Raw genomic sequence first — 19,734 nt, 5'->3', positions numbered from 1 at the left:
CCGCCAACAAAAGCTCATGGCGAGCTTGAGAGCAGGTCTGCAGAGAAATGAAGGAGGCACTAGACAGGCATGTAGTGGAGGACGCTTCCATAGGCACGGGTTAGGGTATGTTCGCATTGGCGGCATGTCTGATCCGGCTCAAATGCAACCGTTTCTGTGCGGCCTAAACACAGCATTCATGCTGGAAAGTGGCCAGATCACTGACAGATCCCATTATAGTCAATGGGGATATGGCAATGCTGGATCCTGCGAAATCCGGCAGGCTGCCGCAGACGTACCCCTTACCAATAGGAATACAGACATCACAGATGGGTCCCAGATATTTTACAGACTAATAAAAGATGGGTCTTCAAAAGCAATTATGTACGACTGCAGTAACTATACTGGACAAGTGGCCCTCATTCCCCCGAAGCTAAACCCAATGGGGCAGATTTACCTAAACTGGTCTATAGGAAAACTGGCTTAGTTGCCCACAGCAACCAATCAGATTCCACCCTTCATCTTCCAAAGGAGCTGTAAAAAATGAAAGGTGGAATCTGATTGGTTGCTGTGGGTAACTAAGACAGTTTTCCTATACACCAGTTTTGGTAAATCTCCTCTTGCGTTTCTTTTCAAATACCTTTCTAAAAAGATAAAATACACAGATATATCACCTTTTCACAAGCTAAAGGGTCACTCACTTCTCACAAAACTCTGGATATGTCAGAGACATACCAAAAGTTTAGATCAGGGGGTCTGAGTGCTGAGGCCCGTGCCGATCCCTAGAACGAGGCCGGCACTCCTCACCGCACAAGACAGGCTCGGTAGAAGTCTATGGGCCCATCTCTATTCTTCTCTCCCCTGGTTCTAGGTATCGTAGAGGTCTCAGCGCTCAGACCCCCACCAATCTAAACTCTATGAGACTATCAACAGTTTAGTGAAAAGTTAGTGACCCTTTAAAAATTTTACTTGATAAAATAGGGGATAAAAAAAAAAAAATGTAAAAAAATAAATAGCTGGATGATATGGTTTCCCAGAAAAAAAAAAAAAAAAAAAGGACACTCTTGGCCCCTCACCGGTCAGTTTCCAGCTTAGTAGACATGTAGAATTACTGTATACAGTGACCGTCCCACGTCCTGTGCACTGATATACAATACAGAAGGGAAGCTGCTCCCATCATCCATTCATCATGTGGGGCCGGGAAGGGGGGTGATGCATGTGGAGTAACGCCCCCTCCTGCACAGTTCTTTATCAGTAAGTAGCAGCTACCCGGCTCATGTAAACACTCATCTAGAGAAAGTGGAAGGATTTATATTCAAACTGCGCACTTCAGATGATCCGCTGGTATGGGGTCCGGGCATTATGGAGGGTATTTGTACTATTAGATAACCCCTTGAAGTTATCTAATCTGACATTATGTCTGAATATTCACTCCAAATCTGTAGGTGCTGCTGGAACCCTCAGTGCTCAAAAGAAGAAGAAAATAAAAAGATAAAACTACTTTCAACTTTTTGCGACAAGCCTTCTGGGTGCAGGACTTGAAATAACACCCCCCCCCCCCCCTGTTTTATAGGGGTACAATTGGCATTCTGGAAAGTCCAGGCCATGGGTAATACTTCTAAATACCAAATGAAAAATAGAACATAACAGAAGGACTCCAGGAACGCGGCCATTATACCAGCAGGTTTGTACCTTACATATCAGCTCACAGAAGAACACTGGACTGCAGGGATTGTATATTTTACCCACAGTATTACCCACATGATGGGAGTTGTGATGCTTCCTGGAACAGGCGTTTTGGGCCTGTGCCCCAGAGGTTTTCTGCAGTTGGCAGGAACAGATGACGTAAGGGCAGAACAAGGAAGAAGGCAAGCCTACTCCGAAAATGTACACAATGGATAGGTGTTCACTGCCCTGCATGGGATCCCTACACAGGACATTATATAACACACAGCTTCTAATGAAACATGCCTATGTTACCAACTGCTAAATCCCCTGGTGCCCAGCACAAGCAGAATACCTACTACTTACCTCCACTGGGGTGCAATAGATACAATGCAAAAAGTCACCACGCATTTACATTTAAAAGGTTGTTCAGCTTTGGCAAGTCCTTCTTCAGACCCAAGATGGTTATCATACTTACCTAATCCCCACTGCTGGGTTCCAGTTCCATCATTTCCCAACATCCTCTGCAGATCCTGGTCTATCTACGTCAACATCCGGTTAGACGCGTGGCCACATGACCGTTCCAGCACCGAAGGCCTGATTTGTGCTCCTTCTGGTCCCTAGCCAGTTAAAGGGAACCTGTCACCTGGATTTTGGGTACAGAGCTGAGTACATGGGTTGCTAGATGGCCACTAGCACATCCACAATACCCAGTCCCCATAGCTCTGTGTGCTTTTATTGTGTAAAAAGATGATTTGATACATATGCAAATTAACATAAAAGAGTCATATCTTGCTTAGGTGACCAGAGAAGAGTCATATTTTCAAGCTCTGACTCATCTCAGGTTAATTTGCATATGTATCAAATCGTTTTTTATTACACAATAAAAGCACACAGAGCTATGGGGACTGGGTATTGCGGATGTGCTAGCAGCCATCTAGCAACCCATGTCCTTAGCTCTATACTAGGGTTGTTGCGGGTATCGAAATTTCGATACCCAATCGATACTTTTGTCCCGATTTCCGTTTTTTTCGATACTGGGCTGCGCTTCATCGAGTATCGCAATACTTTTCCATGATATCGAAACCGAATCAAAAATTTGGTATCGCAACAACTCTACTCTATACCCAAAATCCCGGTAACAGGTTCCCTTTAATGCCTGGACAGGGTCAAGGGCACCCCAGATTCCAATTGTTGGCCTCAGCGCAGACGTGTTCCCAAGCAGTATGTTAACCAGTAGCAGTGATTTACCACTTGGGAACATGTCACCGTTGAGCCCAGTGATTGGCAGAGCATGGACACGCCCCCTTAGCTGCAACAGAGAAGACACTCCCCTTGAGCAGCCAGCTTGATATAAATCTAGCAGAGCAATGAATGGGGAGATCTCTGGATCCATGTCAGGTACAGGGCTGGTTATAGCTTTGTTAGAAAGAGGTTGTCATGTACAATATGATGTCTCATTTTCATTTTTTACATTAGTCATGGGAGAACCCCTTAAAAAAATTCCCCTATTCTTGGCATATATTCAAAAAGGAAGTGTAGAGAGGGAGGCATGGCCAGCCATGAGCAAGTGAGGACGTGCTCTGCTAGAGCTTCGCTGCCTCCCTGGCGAGATTCCCCTCATACCAGCACTCCTGATGGGCAAGACATTAAAAAAGGGTACAGCCAGACCACCGGCTCCCCTGGCGTTCTCGCAAGGCGATCTTCCCAGCTTCTTCGCCCAGCAATCCACCTTACCGGGCCTCGCTCTGGGCGACCGCGCCATGCGCTCTCAAGTTGGTGCAGGTGTCCAGGCCATGCAGTCTTCAGAAGCACTGTCAGAAGCGCACCAGGAGACCATCTTTACAACTATGCAGGTGCCGCTCAGCATCGGTGCCCTCCCTACCTGCCTCTGCTGAGCACCATGAGCGGCTCCACAGCCTGGACCAGACTTCCCCGGCTGCATCTGAATCACGCTCTCCACATGCGCACACAAGCATTGCCTCCCTCCACCTGCCGGAACCCCTGCACTCCTCTGCAGCACCACTGTTCATAGGTGCACCACAAGTCAGTTCGGGGGGCTCACTCCCTCCTCACAGGATTCAGCACCAACAGTTACCAGCCCTGCCACTCCAGTGGACTTTACTTTAAGGCCTTGCGCTAATTATTTCTGGCCAAGAGGGAACACACCTAAAACATCTGCAGTGCTAAATAACCCAGACATCGACCAGGGGCCCTTCTCTGACCAGTCATCGCCACACCCTGGCCTCCATCTCCAGGGACAGCACTTGGACCACCACCAAAGGTCCCCTAACCGATCCACACCATGTCCCTTCCCCTCCCACTGCACAAGAACCCTTTCCCTGGACCGTCCTTGGCAGCGTCTCCATGCTGGTCCACTGGATCCTCATGGGACGACTCCCATCCGCAGTTGTCTGGAGCAACCCCACTTTGTCATAAGGTCACGACCGATCCTGCAGCTATGCCCCTTCACGGATCTCCCCTGCACCTCTCCTTGAGACTTTCACCCTCCGCAGATTTATTTGATGGAGGCCTACAGAGCGCCAACTATGGCAGACCTGCGTGTATCCTTATTTGCTCTCTACCCTCTAAAGCAGACCTGTCCAGTTTTGCTACCAACATTCTACAAGAATGTAAACAGCAATTCCCCCAGGTCCGATCTGAGCTGGCTGCGCTTTAAACCAGAGTTAATTCGGTCACACAAGACCATGCAACTCTGTCTGCAACTGTTCAAGCTCTACAAGATAAGGCCCAAACTCACAATGCGCAACTTTATGTCTTACAACATCTAGACGATATAGAAAACCTTAGTCGCCGCAACAATATATGGATTAGAGGCCTTCCAGAGTCAATAACAACGGCGGATCTACTGCCCACGATCGTGAGAATATTTAATAGCATTCCTGGGACGCCCGCCAAACTCTCACATAGAGAGCGACAGAGCCCATAGACCTCCTAACCCTGATGGCGCCAAACCATGTCATTTGCAGAATTCACTTCTACGTCATCAAAGAGCAAATCCTGAACAAAGCTCGGCAATCCTCCCCAATGTCTCATGAAAGGGTCCCCATCACGTTACTGCAGGACACACTATTGGATATACACTTTGTCATAACGAGCTGCTCTACGCCCGCTATTGGATCTCCTCAGGGACCGTGGAGTTTTCGTTGGGGATACCCATTCACCCTATTTGCAGGTCCTAAAGAACATGTTGCTGCTCTCAGTCATCCTTCGGACTTACCGCACTTTCTACAGAAACTAGACCTGAATAAAAAATATAAAAAAACAGCCATATCCAGGTGTCAAATTGAATCAAAAATTACGAAGCCCTCAGTGCACTATGGTCAAGGGTGACAAGGTAGGGGTCATACTCCCAAATAAACTACCAATGTACTCTGTGGACCGGGTATCCTTAACATAATATAACTTACTAGATAGGTCATAAAATTATTAATAAAAACAAAAACAAAAACAGTGAGTAAATCAACAGAAGACTGAGTTCCAACACACCCAAATGCTGTCTGGTCAAATCTTACCACTTTCAGACATGTGGATCATGGACAAGCAGCCATTGTGTGATTGGAATATATCCTAATATACAGTGGCCAAGGATATTGATGACTCGTGCTCTGTAGGTAAACCGCAAAAATATTCACCTATGCCGCCCTAGTGCCCTCGTTAAGCAGGGTGGGGGGCTATTTCATTGGCTGCCTGACAGACACAGAGCACCAACCCCGATAGGGACGACCCCTAATGGAACCTGTCCCTCACTTGGGGCCTATTCCCTATGCTTACCCTCACTATGTCCCTACATGCCACATTTCATCCCTGCTTTGGGACTCATCAGGGGACCTAGCCTAGTGAAGAGAACTGAAAAACACAAAGGGAAACAAACATATTGCTTCGTCACTACTCAAAATTCAGGTCATACTAAGATCAGAAGAAATGGTACAAAATAAAACCACTGCTACTTACAGGTAGATTACAGCGTCTCTGATGTGGGGAAATGTCCCCTACGTACCGCCGCCTCACTGTTTATTTTCAGTAAGTAGGAAGAGCGCTGGCTTACGCTCCATCCCTCCTTTTAAAGTGCACGTTGCTTTACCGCCCCTTCCCGCTTCCTGAAGGCACGCAATGACGTGCTCCTGGAACGCACAGCGTGCGTACCACAAACCGGAAGTCGGGTCATGTGATCGCGGGGCCGCACGCTGCACAGTGAAGCCTGAACGCGGCGTCCTCCGTTGCCAAGTGACTGGAAGGGCGCCGGATCCAGCCACTTGCAGTCACAGATACTGGACAGCCATTCTACAATAACCTGGAGTCAAGAACAGACTCAATGGATTTAAAGGGACTGGATAATTCAGATACAATTATTGGTATATACAATTTAACAAACTTAGCTAGACGAACCAGAGGTAAGTCATGCCTAAAGTATTGTATATTCACCGTGTTTAGTGTTTAAAGCATGGATGTCAAACTCATGGCCCTCCAGATGTTGCAAAACTACAACTCGCATCATTCCCTGATAGCTGTAGTATGCCCAGGCATGATGGGAGTTGTAGTTTTGCAACAGCTGGAGGGCCACAAGTTTGACATCCCTGGTTTAAAGTATCATATGGTCACAATTATAGTGTACTTAAGACCACAACGTACGTATATATAACCCACGGACACAGCTACATATCCATGATAAGATGATAACTGATAGGATAATACATCACCCTTCAAAAAGTGGAAGCAACATTATTTCTATCTCAGGGTCAATTTCACATAAAGACCTCTTTATATAAAGCAGCTAAAATTCTGCTGTTCGTTTAATCCTTTGGAATATACGGTTTTAAGGTAATAGAGCCACTTAGCCTCACAGTGGAGAATTTTCTCATCCCAGTTATCTCCTCTTATCGGTCTTTTAATCAACTCAATGCCCATAAACGAGAGACGCTCCATTTTGCCCTCATGTTTATTCCTCACATGGCGTGAGACGGAGGTATCTCTTGAATTTGCAATATCACCCAAGCGTTCTCCTATTCTCCGCCTCAGCTCTCGTGTAGTTTTACCACATACGCACGTTATTTTGTATAGGACATCTTTGGATTTACAGTTTATGAAATCCCTGATCTCATACAATCCTCGTGTTATTGCTTACAAACGTCTTCCCACATTTCAGGTATTTACAGGCTAGGCACCCGGAACATCTGTAATTGCCGCACAGCCGTTTCTCCAACCAGGTTCTCAGTGTTGGAGAAGCCATAAAGGCTTTTAACCAGATGGCCCCGTACACTCTGTCCCCTTCTGTAGGAGATACTGGGATGTTCGTTAGTTACCTCACAGATGTCAGGGTCCATTCTCAGGACATGCCATTTGCGGATAACCTCCCTTACACTGGTCGAGGCCTCATCATAAGTGCTGATCAGGCAAATCTCCCGTGTGTTGTTTTGGGCCCCCACAGTTGGTGAATTAGTGTGATTGAGTAGAGACGTCCCGGTCCCGAGCCGCCTGATACGCCGGTTTTAGTGTACCTAGGGGATAACCACGCTCTAGGAAACTAGTTCAAGTCAGCAGACTTTTCTAGAAAATCGGAGTGCTGAGAGCAGTTACGCCGCATCCTCAAGTACTAGCCTCGTGAAATCCCCTTCCGCAGTGGAAACGGATGGCTACTCTCCCACTGCAGGAGGGAATTCGTAGATGTTGGTTTACGAAAAATGGACGTGTCTAGTGTACCATCCGATTTTATTGTGAGGACAAACTGATTGTGTGCCTCAAACTGCCGTCCACACGAGGATAGAAAATATGCTGCTGCACGTAGGCCATGCGCATGTGGAATTGAGGAGTATACGGCCTCGATATCTATGCTCCCCAATATACATCCCTCTTCCAATTAAATCCCCTCAATCTGTTTTAAAAAGGTCACCCGTATCTCTAACATAAGATGGAAGGGAAAGTACAAAGGGAGACAATATCTTGTCAATATAGATGCCTAAATTCTGGCCTAAGCTATCAACTCCTCAGACAATCGGGCGCCACTTCAGCGGTTTATACTCTTTATGCACTTTCTGAAGGAAATAAAAAAAGGTAGCTATCCGGGGGTGCTGCGGAAAGAGGAAATCATATTCATCCCGATTGTTGATTTTATTCATTTTGGCTGTGTTTAGATTTTTTTAATTCCCGTTTATATTCCACTGTGGGATCTCTCGTTAATACTTCATAACTGTCCTGTGGGGCTAATAGTGTTTCACATATCAGTTTATATTGAGATGTATCAAGAATAACAGTGTTGCCCCCTTTATCCGAGGGCTTAATAACAATATTACTATTGTTAGCTAGATCTTTTAGGGCCTTTAGTTCATCCATAGTGCAGTTAGAGGAAGCGTTAATTATTTTTGGGCCTGAGTTATTGGTACTTGTTGAGTACGATTGCATAGTGGGTAGGATGGGCTTGGGTCTTAAAAATTCTGTATACTTCTATTGTTGGCTCTGGAGTTTCTCCTGAATATTTTTTATTAATATGATTTGCACTTAGCTCTTAGAGTCTGAATGTTCTGTTTCTGTAGTGGATAACTCAGTGTCCCTATCCTCTGTCCTCCCTCTTACACTAATGAGTGTGTAGGCTCTATTTTCCCTAAAGTCAGCCAAATCGCGTATAAACTGTTTGTGCTTTCTTTCTTTTAAGTGATATTGGAAACGTTCGAGTGCAGATTGAAGTTGTTTTTCTTTCGCTACAAATTCTACTTCCTGAGAAAAGGATTGAGTGATAGTGATTTGTTCTTTCAACTTATTATCAAGATTCTCTAAGGTTAAACGTTCCTGTTCAAGTAGGATTTTCATGAAGCGAAGAGAGCTGCTCGTCGCCTTCTGCTCCCACAGTCAAAGAAGCATTGCTACACCTCGCCGCTGGAGTTAGTTATTCCGAGACCTCTTGGAACAATGTTGTGCTCTAGGTAATTTTGTAAACGCTGAACCTCCCACCACTATACTATTTCTTCCCTATAGATTTTGTTGAATTCTTTGAATGCTACCCTGAAGGATGGTGTATACTTTTTTGGGCAAAAGTTTTTATCGGGAAAAAACCTAAATCCTGTGCTGAGAAAACCAGCCATATCCAGGTGTCAAATTGATAAGAAAATTACGAAGACCAGTGCACTATGGTCAAGGGTGCCGAGGTAAGGGACACACTCAAACTACCAATATACTCTGTGGAACGGGTATCCTTAACAACATAAAATATAAGTCTTACTACATATGACATAAAATTATCAATAAACAACAAAAGAACAGTGAGTAAATCAACAAAAGACTGAATCTCTATCAACACACCCAAATGCTGTCTGACCCCGACCTCCGGTTTGTGGTACGCATGCTGTGCGTTCCAGGAGCACGTTATTGCATGCCTCCAGGAAGCGGGAAGGAGGGGCTGTAAAGCAATGCGCACTTTAAAAGGAGGGATCGGGCATAAGCCAGCGCTCTCCCTACTTATTGAAATCAACGGTGAGGCGGCGGTACATAGGGGACATTTCCCCGCAACATGACACATCAGGACTACTGTCCTATTGTGCCCACCTCTCATCTGGGATGAGACTGTAGTAACAACTAGACCTGCCACCAGTCGACCTGGGTCCCTGGCCATCTATCCTCCCACCTGCTCCAACAACACAGACAACCTCGTTCCTCCCAGACCGCCAGCACCAAGACCCCTGGACCGATCATGTCAACTCCTCGTGGACGGCAACAGCGACGATCTGCTGGTCCCTGACGAGGATCCCCATCTAACCGTCACCTGAAGGACTGCTTGCTGTTCCTGATTGGGACTGATAACCCGTAGCCACAACGGCTCCTCTCTTCTTTACGCCTTGCACCTCTTTGTTTTAATTGCTCCCTCTCAGCAGTTGGTGATATCGATTTGAGTTTACTTCGACAGGGAATGAAGCAGGACTGCTCTTCTCTGGCTGTTTCCCCACACCATGAATATAAATGTGCGGCTTTCGCGGATCCTGCTCTATATAACCAATACCCACATTTCCCTGCCATCTTTGCTTGGTTCGATTTCCCACTTTGGTGACTGGACCAATTTTAAAATCAATATTACCAAGTCTGAGGCCCTCAATGTCTCCCTACCCAATGCCTTGTTCTCTTCTCTTAAAACCTCTTTCCCCTTTGCCTGGCCATCAAATGTGATAATAGAAGAGTAAAAGTGAGGCGGCTCTCTATTGACAAGAGGATGGAGTATGGTGCTCAATCCAAACAGAGCGTACCCAACGCTTGTGGTGAGGGAATATGAGTAAAAGTAGAGGGATGGCACTCAGAACAATTGAGGTATATGGAAAAATAATATTATTTAATATGGAATAGCTGATGATAAAAATATCAAATATAATGTCTGTATATAAAACGCATGTGGAAATATAATCAATATTAAATATAAAAAGTACATGATAGTAATAAAGATAAAAAGATAAATATAAAAATATGATGGTGGTTGAGTAATTAATAAATGTCAATTCAATACAATCCTGCTGGAAAAGAGACAATCTTATAGGCCTGTTGGAAAAGAGTCTTATCTTATATTGTAATGACCAATATTATCCTGGTACAATATAATGTCAATAATGTGGAATCCTGCTGGAAAAGAAAAGTGCTCCTGGTATAGGAGGAGGAGAGACAGTCTCGTGAGCCTGTTTAGGAAAAAAAAGGGAAGGTCCAGTCTCATAATATATATTCCGGTATGGAGATGGGGTATCCTGATGTATGCTGAAGAGTGGATACCTTTCTATAAGGGTCTAATTATAGATCCCAAAATTATGGGGTGGAGACCGATAAATCCGATTCCGTTTTTGGTTGTTATTCACAGATCCAGTATTGGTAAGCTGTGGAATAAAGACTGCTTTGTAAGCAGGTACATTACCCTCCTTGCGGCTGTTGATGAGCTGGTCAGCGGTTCCTGTCTGGGCGGCGGTGTCCACGTGTGCCGTTCCCGCTCGCTGGCTGCTCAGGCCGTTGGTTGCTGCTAGGTGTCGTCACTTCCGGTGACGTCACCTGCGTTCCTAGGATCTCCCGCTCAGTGCTGTTAGAGCTTGCCACGTGGAGGCTGGTGGCGGGAAACAGAAACGCTGCAGCTTTTTTAGGAGGGAAGTGGGTAGATAGCTCCGGAGCTGATCTATAGTTGTAGGATCCTTCTTGTTCGTTGCTAGCTAGATGACATAGGCTTACTTAATGCCCCATACGCGTTTCAGAGCGTACTGCTCCATCAGTGGGAATAAGTAGCTTATTTCTTTTTGGGAATATATATGCATCTGATTGAGTCCAATTAGTGGATATGGGAGTGGTCAAAGTTTTTTTTCAAGATATGGGAGTGGTCAAAGTTTTTTTTTACTTTTCTTTACTTTTTTCTTCTTTTCTTTGGATAGGTTGTGTAATAAATCTTCAGGAGAAACAGTGAAATGGATAATCCAACATAATGGGTGGACAGTTTATCGGATACAAAAGATATATAAAATGAGAATATAAAATGGAGGAATATACAATAGAGGAATAAAAATATACAAGGTGTATATGTATATAGCAGTATGTGAAGATTCAGATAAATACAAATATAGATACAATACATTATAATATAATAAAATGGATGGATAGATCCCTTGAATGAATATATATCCGGTCATAGAGCAGGAAAATGGTGTGGCAGTCTAAAATTTACAGTCTAGGAGTGACGTTAGGCTGTTGTTAGCAGTCTTTATTCCACAGCTTACCAATACTGGATCTGTGAATAACAACCAAAAACGGAATCGGATTTATCGGTCTCCACCCCATAATTTTGGGATCTATAATTAGACCCTTATAGAAAGGTATCCACTCTTCAGCATACATCAGGATACCCCATCTCCATACCGGAATATATGAGAATGGACCTTCCCTTTTTTTCCTAAACAGGCTCACGAGACTGTCTCTCCTCCTCCTATACCAGGAGCACTTTTCTTTTCCAGCAGGATTCCACATTATTGACATTATATTGTACCAGGATAATATTGGTAATTACAATATAAGATAAGACTCTTTTCCAACAGGCCTATAAGATTGTCTCTTTTCCAGAAGGATTGTATTAAATTGACATTTATTCATTACTCAACCACCATCATTTTTATATTTATCTTTTTATCTTTATTACTATCATGTACTTTTTATATTTAATATTGATTATATTTCCACATGCGTTTTATATACAGACATTATATTTGATATTTTTATCATCAGCTATTCCATATTAAATAATATTATTTTTCCATATACCTCAATTGTTCCGAGTGCCATCCCTCTACTTTTACTCAAATGTGATAATACATTTAGGTATAAAAATCACCGCTAACCTGTCTATATTGACTTTTTAGATTAAACTTCACCCCTCTTCTCCAGCAATTCCAGAAAGACTTGGAGGCCTGGCGTCGATGTGATTTATCCTGATTTGGCAGAATCAATATTTTGAAGATGACTTTGCTGCCAAAATTACTCTATCTCCTGCAGATCATCACCCTCAGTATTCCTTCCATATTCTGGTCCCAAATACGCCAATGCTTCACGCAATTTGTATGGTCACCTGGTAAACCACGGATCAATTGGTTTCCCGGACTGTTGCCTCTACCATTCTACTGCCTATGCCCGGCTTTTAGACATGATGCACATTGATACCTCCAAGTCTTGGGTACACATAGCACGATACTCTTCTCCCTGCTCTTTAACAGTACTTCCATGGCTAATAGGTACCTCACACTCTACCTTTCCTAAGCTTTCCTTCACGGCCCACCACACAGTTGCGATAATAGTGTCCATAAACCGCCACACCTCTCCAATTGATCCTAAAGGTCCCCTAGTCCTCCAGGGCACGCACCTACCCTTTTCTCCAGGGTACGAAAACTCGCCCAATTAGATTTTGCTATGTCCTTTCGGGATCCTCCCTGAAGTCCCTATCTCAATTATTATGGACCCCCCTCCCTTTAACACGCAACTCCTTTGAATACTAACTCCAGCACTTCTACTCTTCTATGAATAAGACCCATACATTAAATCAAAACCTCAACATTCGAACAAATGTGCATAGCCCCCTTGGCAGTATTTAGAAACATATCAACTGTATACAAACTACTACTACATCCATGCTCCTCACACCTCCCCCCTTTTTGTCAGGTCAGGGAGCATGACATAGGTAAACATCTCACCCCATCTCAGTGGAATAGGAGCTTTCTCTTATCCCATAAAGAGCTGATTTCTACTAGCTATAAAATCTTATCCAGATGGTACAGGGTGCCCACGCTTCTCCACAAATGGTCTCCTACAGTGTCAGATCGAGGGTACGATGATCAATATTGGGTGGCATTGTACTGTCATACGCCCTTTTGGAACTTTGTACACAAAACAATCAGAGAAGTGACAGGCGTCCCTGTACGGAACTCCCCTGAAGCTACAAGAACTCACTTCTGAAATACATGATTCAGGCACCAAAAGCAGATATTCCACAACACTGGAAATCCCCCTCCCCTCCTTCACCGGAGGAATGGTTCGAGGAGATCACTCTATACCAGAGAATGGAGGACCTAATTATGCGACACCCTTAGGCCCCTTGCAGACGAGTGTTCCTCCCGCAGCGAGTCCGCATCTCAGCGCCGTGCCTGACCTCCCATCCCTGCCAGGGGTCACATAGCATTATTTTGATTTCTGATGCTATGTAACACCTACAGTTCTGGAATGTATTGGTTAAAGGGTTTCTACCACCAGAAATACTGTTATGTAGCTGACTGACATTAGCGATGCGCCCATGTCAGCACTACATAACAGTATGTTTCTAACATTTGTCCCTGTAGCCGTTTTCGTAAAAAAAAAAAAAAAAAAGGACTTATTATATGCTAATGAGCCTCTAAGGTGCTATGTGGGCGTAAAATCAACACCTAGAGGCTCCGTCTACTCACAGTATATCCCGGGCAGGTCCCCTGTTCTGCCCGCCCAGCTCCTCTTAATTGACACCACGGTCCACCGCATCGTTGACGAAATCCCGCCCCTGCGCCGCTCACTTCTGTCTTCGGCGCAGTGAGTGAATGATGCGCTCCAGGTGCCGGATTCCTCACTGCGCCAGCGCCGATTACATCACAGTGAGGAAGCTGGCATCAGGAGAGCGGCCTCGACTCACTGCGCCGAAGACAGAAGTGAACTGCGCAGGGGCGGGATTTCGTCAACGATGCGGTGGACCGTGGCATCAATCAAGAGGAGCGGGGACAAATGTTAGAAACATACTGTTATGTAATGCTGACATGGGCGCATCGCTAATGTCAGTCCGCTACATAACAGTATTTCTGGTGGTAGAAGCCCTTCAACCAATACATTCCAGAACTGTAGGGGTTACATAGCATCATAAATCAATATAATACAACGTGAATCTCTCAGTTCTGCGGATGCGGACTCGCTGCGGGGGGAACGCTCGTCTGCAAGGGGCCCTAGATTCCTCACGATTCTTGAAGACCTGGGGTTTGCGAGACACGTTCTGCTCATCGGAGACATTCCGGAACATACAGGTGTAAACTCTACATATTTAGCTCCTAACCCCCCCCCCTTTACCTCCCCCACCACTGTCTTTTTGTTAACTTTTTTATTTGTCGCTCTCTTTCTTTAAGTTATTTTATCAGTTATGTTCCATGTTTCTTTAATTGTGCTAATCCACGTTGTTGCATGGTTTACCATTTTTGAGCACTGAATGTCAGGTTTGCTCTCTCATAACGCATCTTTATTACAAGTTTGTATCACATCAACTAAAAACCTGAATAAAAATTGAATCAGAAAAAAAAAGGAAGTGTTTTACTTATAGGAGCTGAATACCTGTACTTGCACGGTACCCCCCCCCCCCCCCCCTTCACTGATGCTGTGCCCTCGAAGTTTTCACACTCAGTATGCTACCGTAATACTGAGCATCGGTACAGGGAGGAGGAGACACCAGGGTTTCTCAATGGGCGTCTCCTTGTACCTGGTTGTGACGCTCTCCGATGTGATTGGATCGCGGCAAAGCCAGGGAGATGGAGACGCCCATTGAGAAACCCTGGCGTCTCTTCCTCCCCGTACCAATGCTCGGCATTAGCATACTGAGCGGGAAAACTTCAGGAGGGCGCAGCGGGGCATAGAGGCGATGTTTAAAAAAAAAAAAACGGGTGGCAGCATCAGCACCCTGCAAGTACAGGTATTTAGCTCCTATAAGCAAAACAGATGAAAGGTCCTCTTTAAATTGGATTTTGCAGCTTAGTCACGGCATTCGAGGTTTACAGGTGCTTTTATCTCTTCTCCATTCACCATGATTCACATCGCTCTGACCAGGAAGTCCTCCATAGCGTATCGTATGTTCAGAGTATTACTCAAAGGTACAAAGCAGATTTTCTTCTTATGTCCAGATGCAATATATTGTTGGCCTCCTAGTAAATAGGGACCAGATAACAGGTCTGACCGGTTAAAAGGGACAGGGCTGGGGCAGTGTTTGATCAGACTGATCTTGTGGAATATGTAAAGGTCAATGTCCACATCCTGTCATGGAGGAGACGTAGATGTGTGCACGAGGGACCATCGATCATTCTGTCCTTTATTTGTAATAAGGATCTTTCACAGATATGAGAACAATGGGCAGTATTACGCCCGAGCAGACATCGGGGTCTTCAGGGTGGCGTGCACACATTCCAGAGTGTAATGGGGTCACTTACAAGGACGCCAGGTACACAAGTGGAAGGTCCGAGGACATGATAAATCTGGTTCTCAGCATCATCGTTTTTAGTGCAATTAAGCCATAAACCTACGTCAAGTGAAACCATCCACCATGTCTATCAGGAGTCTCCGACCTCCGGCCACTATGAAACTGCAGCATGCTCTATTCACTTCTAAGGGAGCTCCAAGCTGGGGGTTGTAGTTTTACAACCGCTGGAGTTATGAAGGTTGCTGATCTCCTGATGTACGAGATGTCAGCAGACATCTTAGGTTCCCCTCAGGACATGAGGAACAAGCAGGGCCGGTGCAAGGATTTTTGCCAACACAAGCGAAGCTACATTTTGGCGCCCCCCCACGCTTCTCCTCTCTGTGGTCCTGGTATCTTCTCTCTGCTTCGGACAATGGCTGGTTTAAGGACCATATTTTTCGCCCTCTAAGACACACCTCGGTTTTAGAGGAGGATAATAAGAAAAAAATATTTTCCATAACACCTCAGGTCATACCAGCAATCAGACCCCCAATGTTAATCAGACCTCAGCTCACAGCCCCAATCAGACCTCAGATCAGAACCCCATGTCAGACATCATCCCCCAATGTCAGCCATCAGACCCCCATGTCACATTTCTCCCCCTCCGTGTCACATTTTTCCGCCCTCCCCCAGGGTGCGCCCTAAGGCGACCGCTTGGTCTGCCTTATGGTAGCACCGGCCCTGGGAACAAGTCAGAATGCTGCAAATTTCCACATGATGGACCTGAGACAAAGCGTGTGGACAATGTAACCGGAGGCCAGCAGGAATGACAGGTCAGCAGGGAGACGGCGCTCACATCCGTCACAGTCTTCATACAAGATGCTCGGGCTATGTTCACATCTGCATCCGTCAGAGGAAGAAGGTGAAAAAAGCATCCAGATTCATCACCATTCCTTTAAATCAGTGGTTTTCAGCAGCGTTAGATTTCTGCTGTTTTTCGTGATGGAAAATATCCTGTCCGCAGGACTTCTATGTGCCACAAGTAACAGATCTAGGGTCTTACAGCATTATTAACCTGAGGTGGGGTTTATACTTACCTGGTCCCCACCGCTGCTTTCTGGCTCCATTGCCCCCAGCCTCATCTGCAGCTCCGCAGTACTCTGGCATCAACATGCGGTCCAGTGATTGGCTGCAGAGACGGCCGTGGAGCAACGGAGACGGAACTCTGCGACGGGGACCAGGTAAGTATGAACTTCACAGCAGGTCGGACACTTTCTGAGGTCAGAGACACATGGCTCCGCCGCCTATATACAGAGACACATGGCTCCGCCGCCTATATACAGAGACACATGGCTCCGCCGCCTATATACAGAGACACATGGCTCCGCCGCCTATATACAGAGACACATGGCTCCTCCACCACCTATATACAGAGACACATGGCTCCTCCACCACCTATATACAGAGACACATGGCTCCTCCACCACCTATATACAGAGACACATGGCTCCTCCACCACCTATATACAGAGACACATGGCTCCTCCACCACCTATATACAGAGACACATGGCTCCTCCACCACCTATATACAGAGACACATGGCTCCTCCACCACCTATATACAGAGACACATGGCTCCTCCACCACCTATATACAGAGACACATGGCTCCTCCACCACCTATATACAGAGACACATGGCTCCTCCACCACCTATATACAGAGACATATCACTCCTCCACCACCTATATACAGAGACATATCGCTCCTCCACCACCTATATACAGAGACATATCGCTCCTCCACCACCTATATACAGAGACATATCACTCCTCCATCACCTATATACAGAGACATATCACTCCTCCACCACCTATATACAGACACATATGGCTCCTCCACCACCTATATACAGACACATATGGCTCCTCCACCACCTATATACAGACCCATATCGCTCCTCCGCCACCTATATACAGACCCATATCGCTCCTCCGCCACCTATATACAGACCCATATCGCTCTTCCGCCACCTATATACAGACCCATATCGCTCCTCCGCCACCTATATACAGACCCATATCGCTCTTCCGCCACCTATATCGCTCTTCCGCCACCTATATACAGACACATATGGCTCCGCCGCCACCTATATACAGACACATATCGCTCCTCCACCACCTATATGCAGACACATATGGCTCCTCCACCACCTATATACAGACCCATATCGCTCCTCCGCCACCTATATACAGACCCATATCGCTCCTCCACCACCTATATCGCTCTTCCGCCACCTATATACAGACACATATGGCTCCGCCACCTATATACAGACACATATGGCTCCGCCACCTATATACAGACACATATGGCTCCTCCACCACCTACAGACACATATGGCTCCGCCCCCACCTATATACAGACACATATGGCTCCTCCACCACCTATATACAGACCCATATCGCTCCTCCGCCACCTATATACAGACCCATATCGCTCCTCCACCACCTATATCGCTCTTCCGCCACCTATATACAGACACATATCACTCCTCCACCACCTACAGACACATATGGCTCCTCCACCACCTATATACAGACACATATGGCTCCTCCACCACCTATATACAGACACATATGGCTCCTCCACCACCTATATACAGACACATATGGCTCCTCCACCACCTATATACAGACACATCGCTCCTCCACCACCTATATACAGACCCATATCGCTCCTCCGCCACCTATATACAGAGATATACCGTACAGCACTGCGGTCCTGGGTTTGAATCCGACCAAGGACAACATCTGCCTGGAGTTTGTATGTTCTCCCCGTGTTTCCTCCCACACTCCAGAGACATAGTGATATGTAGCTTGGATTGTGAGCCCCACTGGGGGGCTGTGGGCAGTGTGATGTCTATAAAGCCCTGCGGTATATAGTAGCGCTATAAGTGTATAATAAATAATCTTCTCCCTCCACCTGTGCACACACCAGATATGAGCCTTCCTCACCACACCCTGACTTTTGCCTGTAGCTGCACACACACAGCTGTCCCGGGGGCAGCACCGGACAGAGGGCAGCCCCGGGCTGTGGATACATCATACATGGGGCATAGCTGGCTCCGCGCCAGTCTGAGGGGCGCGAGGCTCAGGTGCCGCGAAGTTTACAGAGTTGCTCTAAGTTTCCCGTGCGCTGAGGGCGGCGGCGTTCTCTTACCGGCGCTGCGGACTATTCGCCACGGTAACGGCTCGGGCTGCAGAGGAAACTTCACCGCCGGAGACATCTCCGCTCTGTAGCTGCACCCGTCTCAGTCTGTCACTCAGCGCGGCCACCGGGCAAGGGGGCGGGGCGGGGCGGGGCGGGGCTGGTCTGAAAGGAGGGCGGGGCCATACAGCTTACACGGAGTCAGGTAGCCTCCCCGCCGCCATCTTGTGAGGAGATTGGGCGGGGAAGGTTTTACATCTCACCCCCAGCCTGAGGGGAAGAGTCACACTGCTGCCCATAGCAACCCCTGTCCCTGGCCTATTTACTGTCACATATACTCAAAAATGTACACTAATGTTTGCATTAACCCTTTGGATGTCAGGAGTAGGTTTCCCCATTCAAAACAAATAAATAATAGTACACTACTGTTATGAAAATGCCTCCCAGCACTTTACATGGCTGTTCCCTGGTGTTTGGGGCTTACTTGCCCAAACTTACCAACTACAATGCTGCAAAGGGGACATCAGCGCTGTGGGACCACTAATGGGCACAGGCTTTCACTGGTAAGAGGGGGTGATAACATGAATAAAAGTCCCCGTCTCGCTCCTTGGGGGGGTCACTGTATCGGGGAGAGATGACAGCACCAGGCTGGGGTCTTCTCCCCACCCTTCCGCATCCATTTCACAATTTTCATTCAATTCAATGGAGCCACAAGAGAAGCAGACAGCACACCGTGTGCTGTCCGCCATCTGTACTTCGGTTCCACGGCCTACAAAAAAGAGCATGTCCTATTTTTGTCCACAATTGCAGACAAGAATGGGCATTTCCATCATAGGGCGGGCTGTGTGCATTCAACAAAATACGGAAAGCAAACAGACGGTTTTTGTTTTGTGGACCTCAAAAGACATACAGGTGTGTGACCGTACCCCTACACACACAGAACCAGGAAGTAAAGCTTTTCATGCTGCTCCCCACCTTCAAGCGCTGCACCCCAAATATTGTACCCAGAATAATGTGCCTGGTATCATTTGAAAGCTAAGATTCTGGACATCAGTATGATAGCAAGATCCAGCCAGATCTAGTCATGGCAAGTGTTTAATTTGTCAAGGCTTCCCGAATGTCCAGGAGACAACCAGAAAAAGGAGAAATTCTCCTGGAAAATTAGGAAAAAACCTCCGGAGTGCCACATTCTGTA

General features: G+C 46.3%; 1 protein-coding gene across 1 annotated transcript in view; it reads right to left on the bottom strand.

The window, feature by feature from the left end:
* Nucleotides 1-18,675, bottom strand: part of RELL1 (RELT like 1) — a 68,365-nt gene extending 49,690 nt beyond the window's left edge. The window contains exon 1 of the mRNA XM_044296660.1: nt 18,552-18,675. Coding sequence (XP_044152595.1) covers nt 18,552-18,618 — 67 coding nt within the window. The 5' untranslated portion in view covers nt 18,619-18,675. The remainder of the gene's footprint in view (nt 1-18,551) is intronic.
* Nucleotides 18,676-19,734: the final 1,059 nt, after the last annotated feature.

This window comes from Bufo gargarizans, chromosome 1 (genome assembly GCF_014858855.1).
Source record: "Bufo gargarizans isolate SCDJY-AF-19 chromosome 1, ASM1485885v1, whole genome shotgun sequence".
In the NCBI taxonomy this organism is placed as follows: domain Eukaryota; kingdom Metazoa; phylum Chordata; class Amphibia; order Anura; family Bufonidae; genus Bufo; species Bufo gargarizans.
The sequence above is the reverse complement of the archived record's forward strand: the minus strand, read 5'-3'. Positions and strand labels throughout refer to the sequence as shown.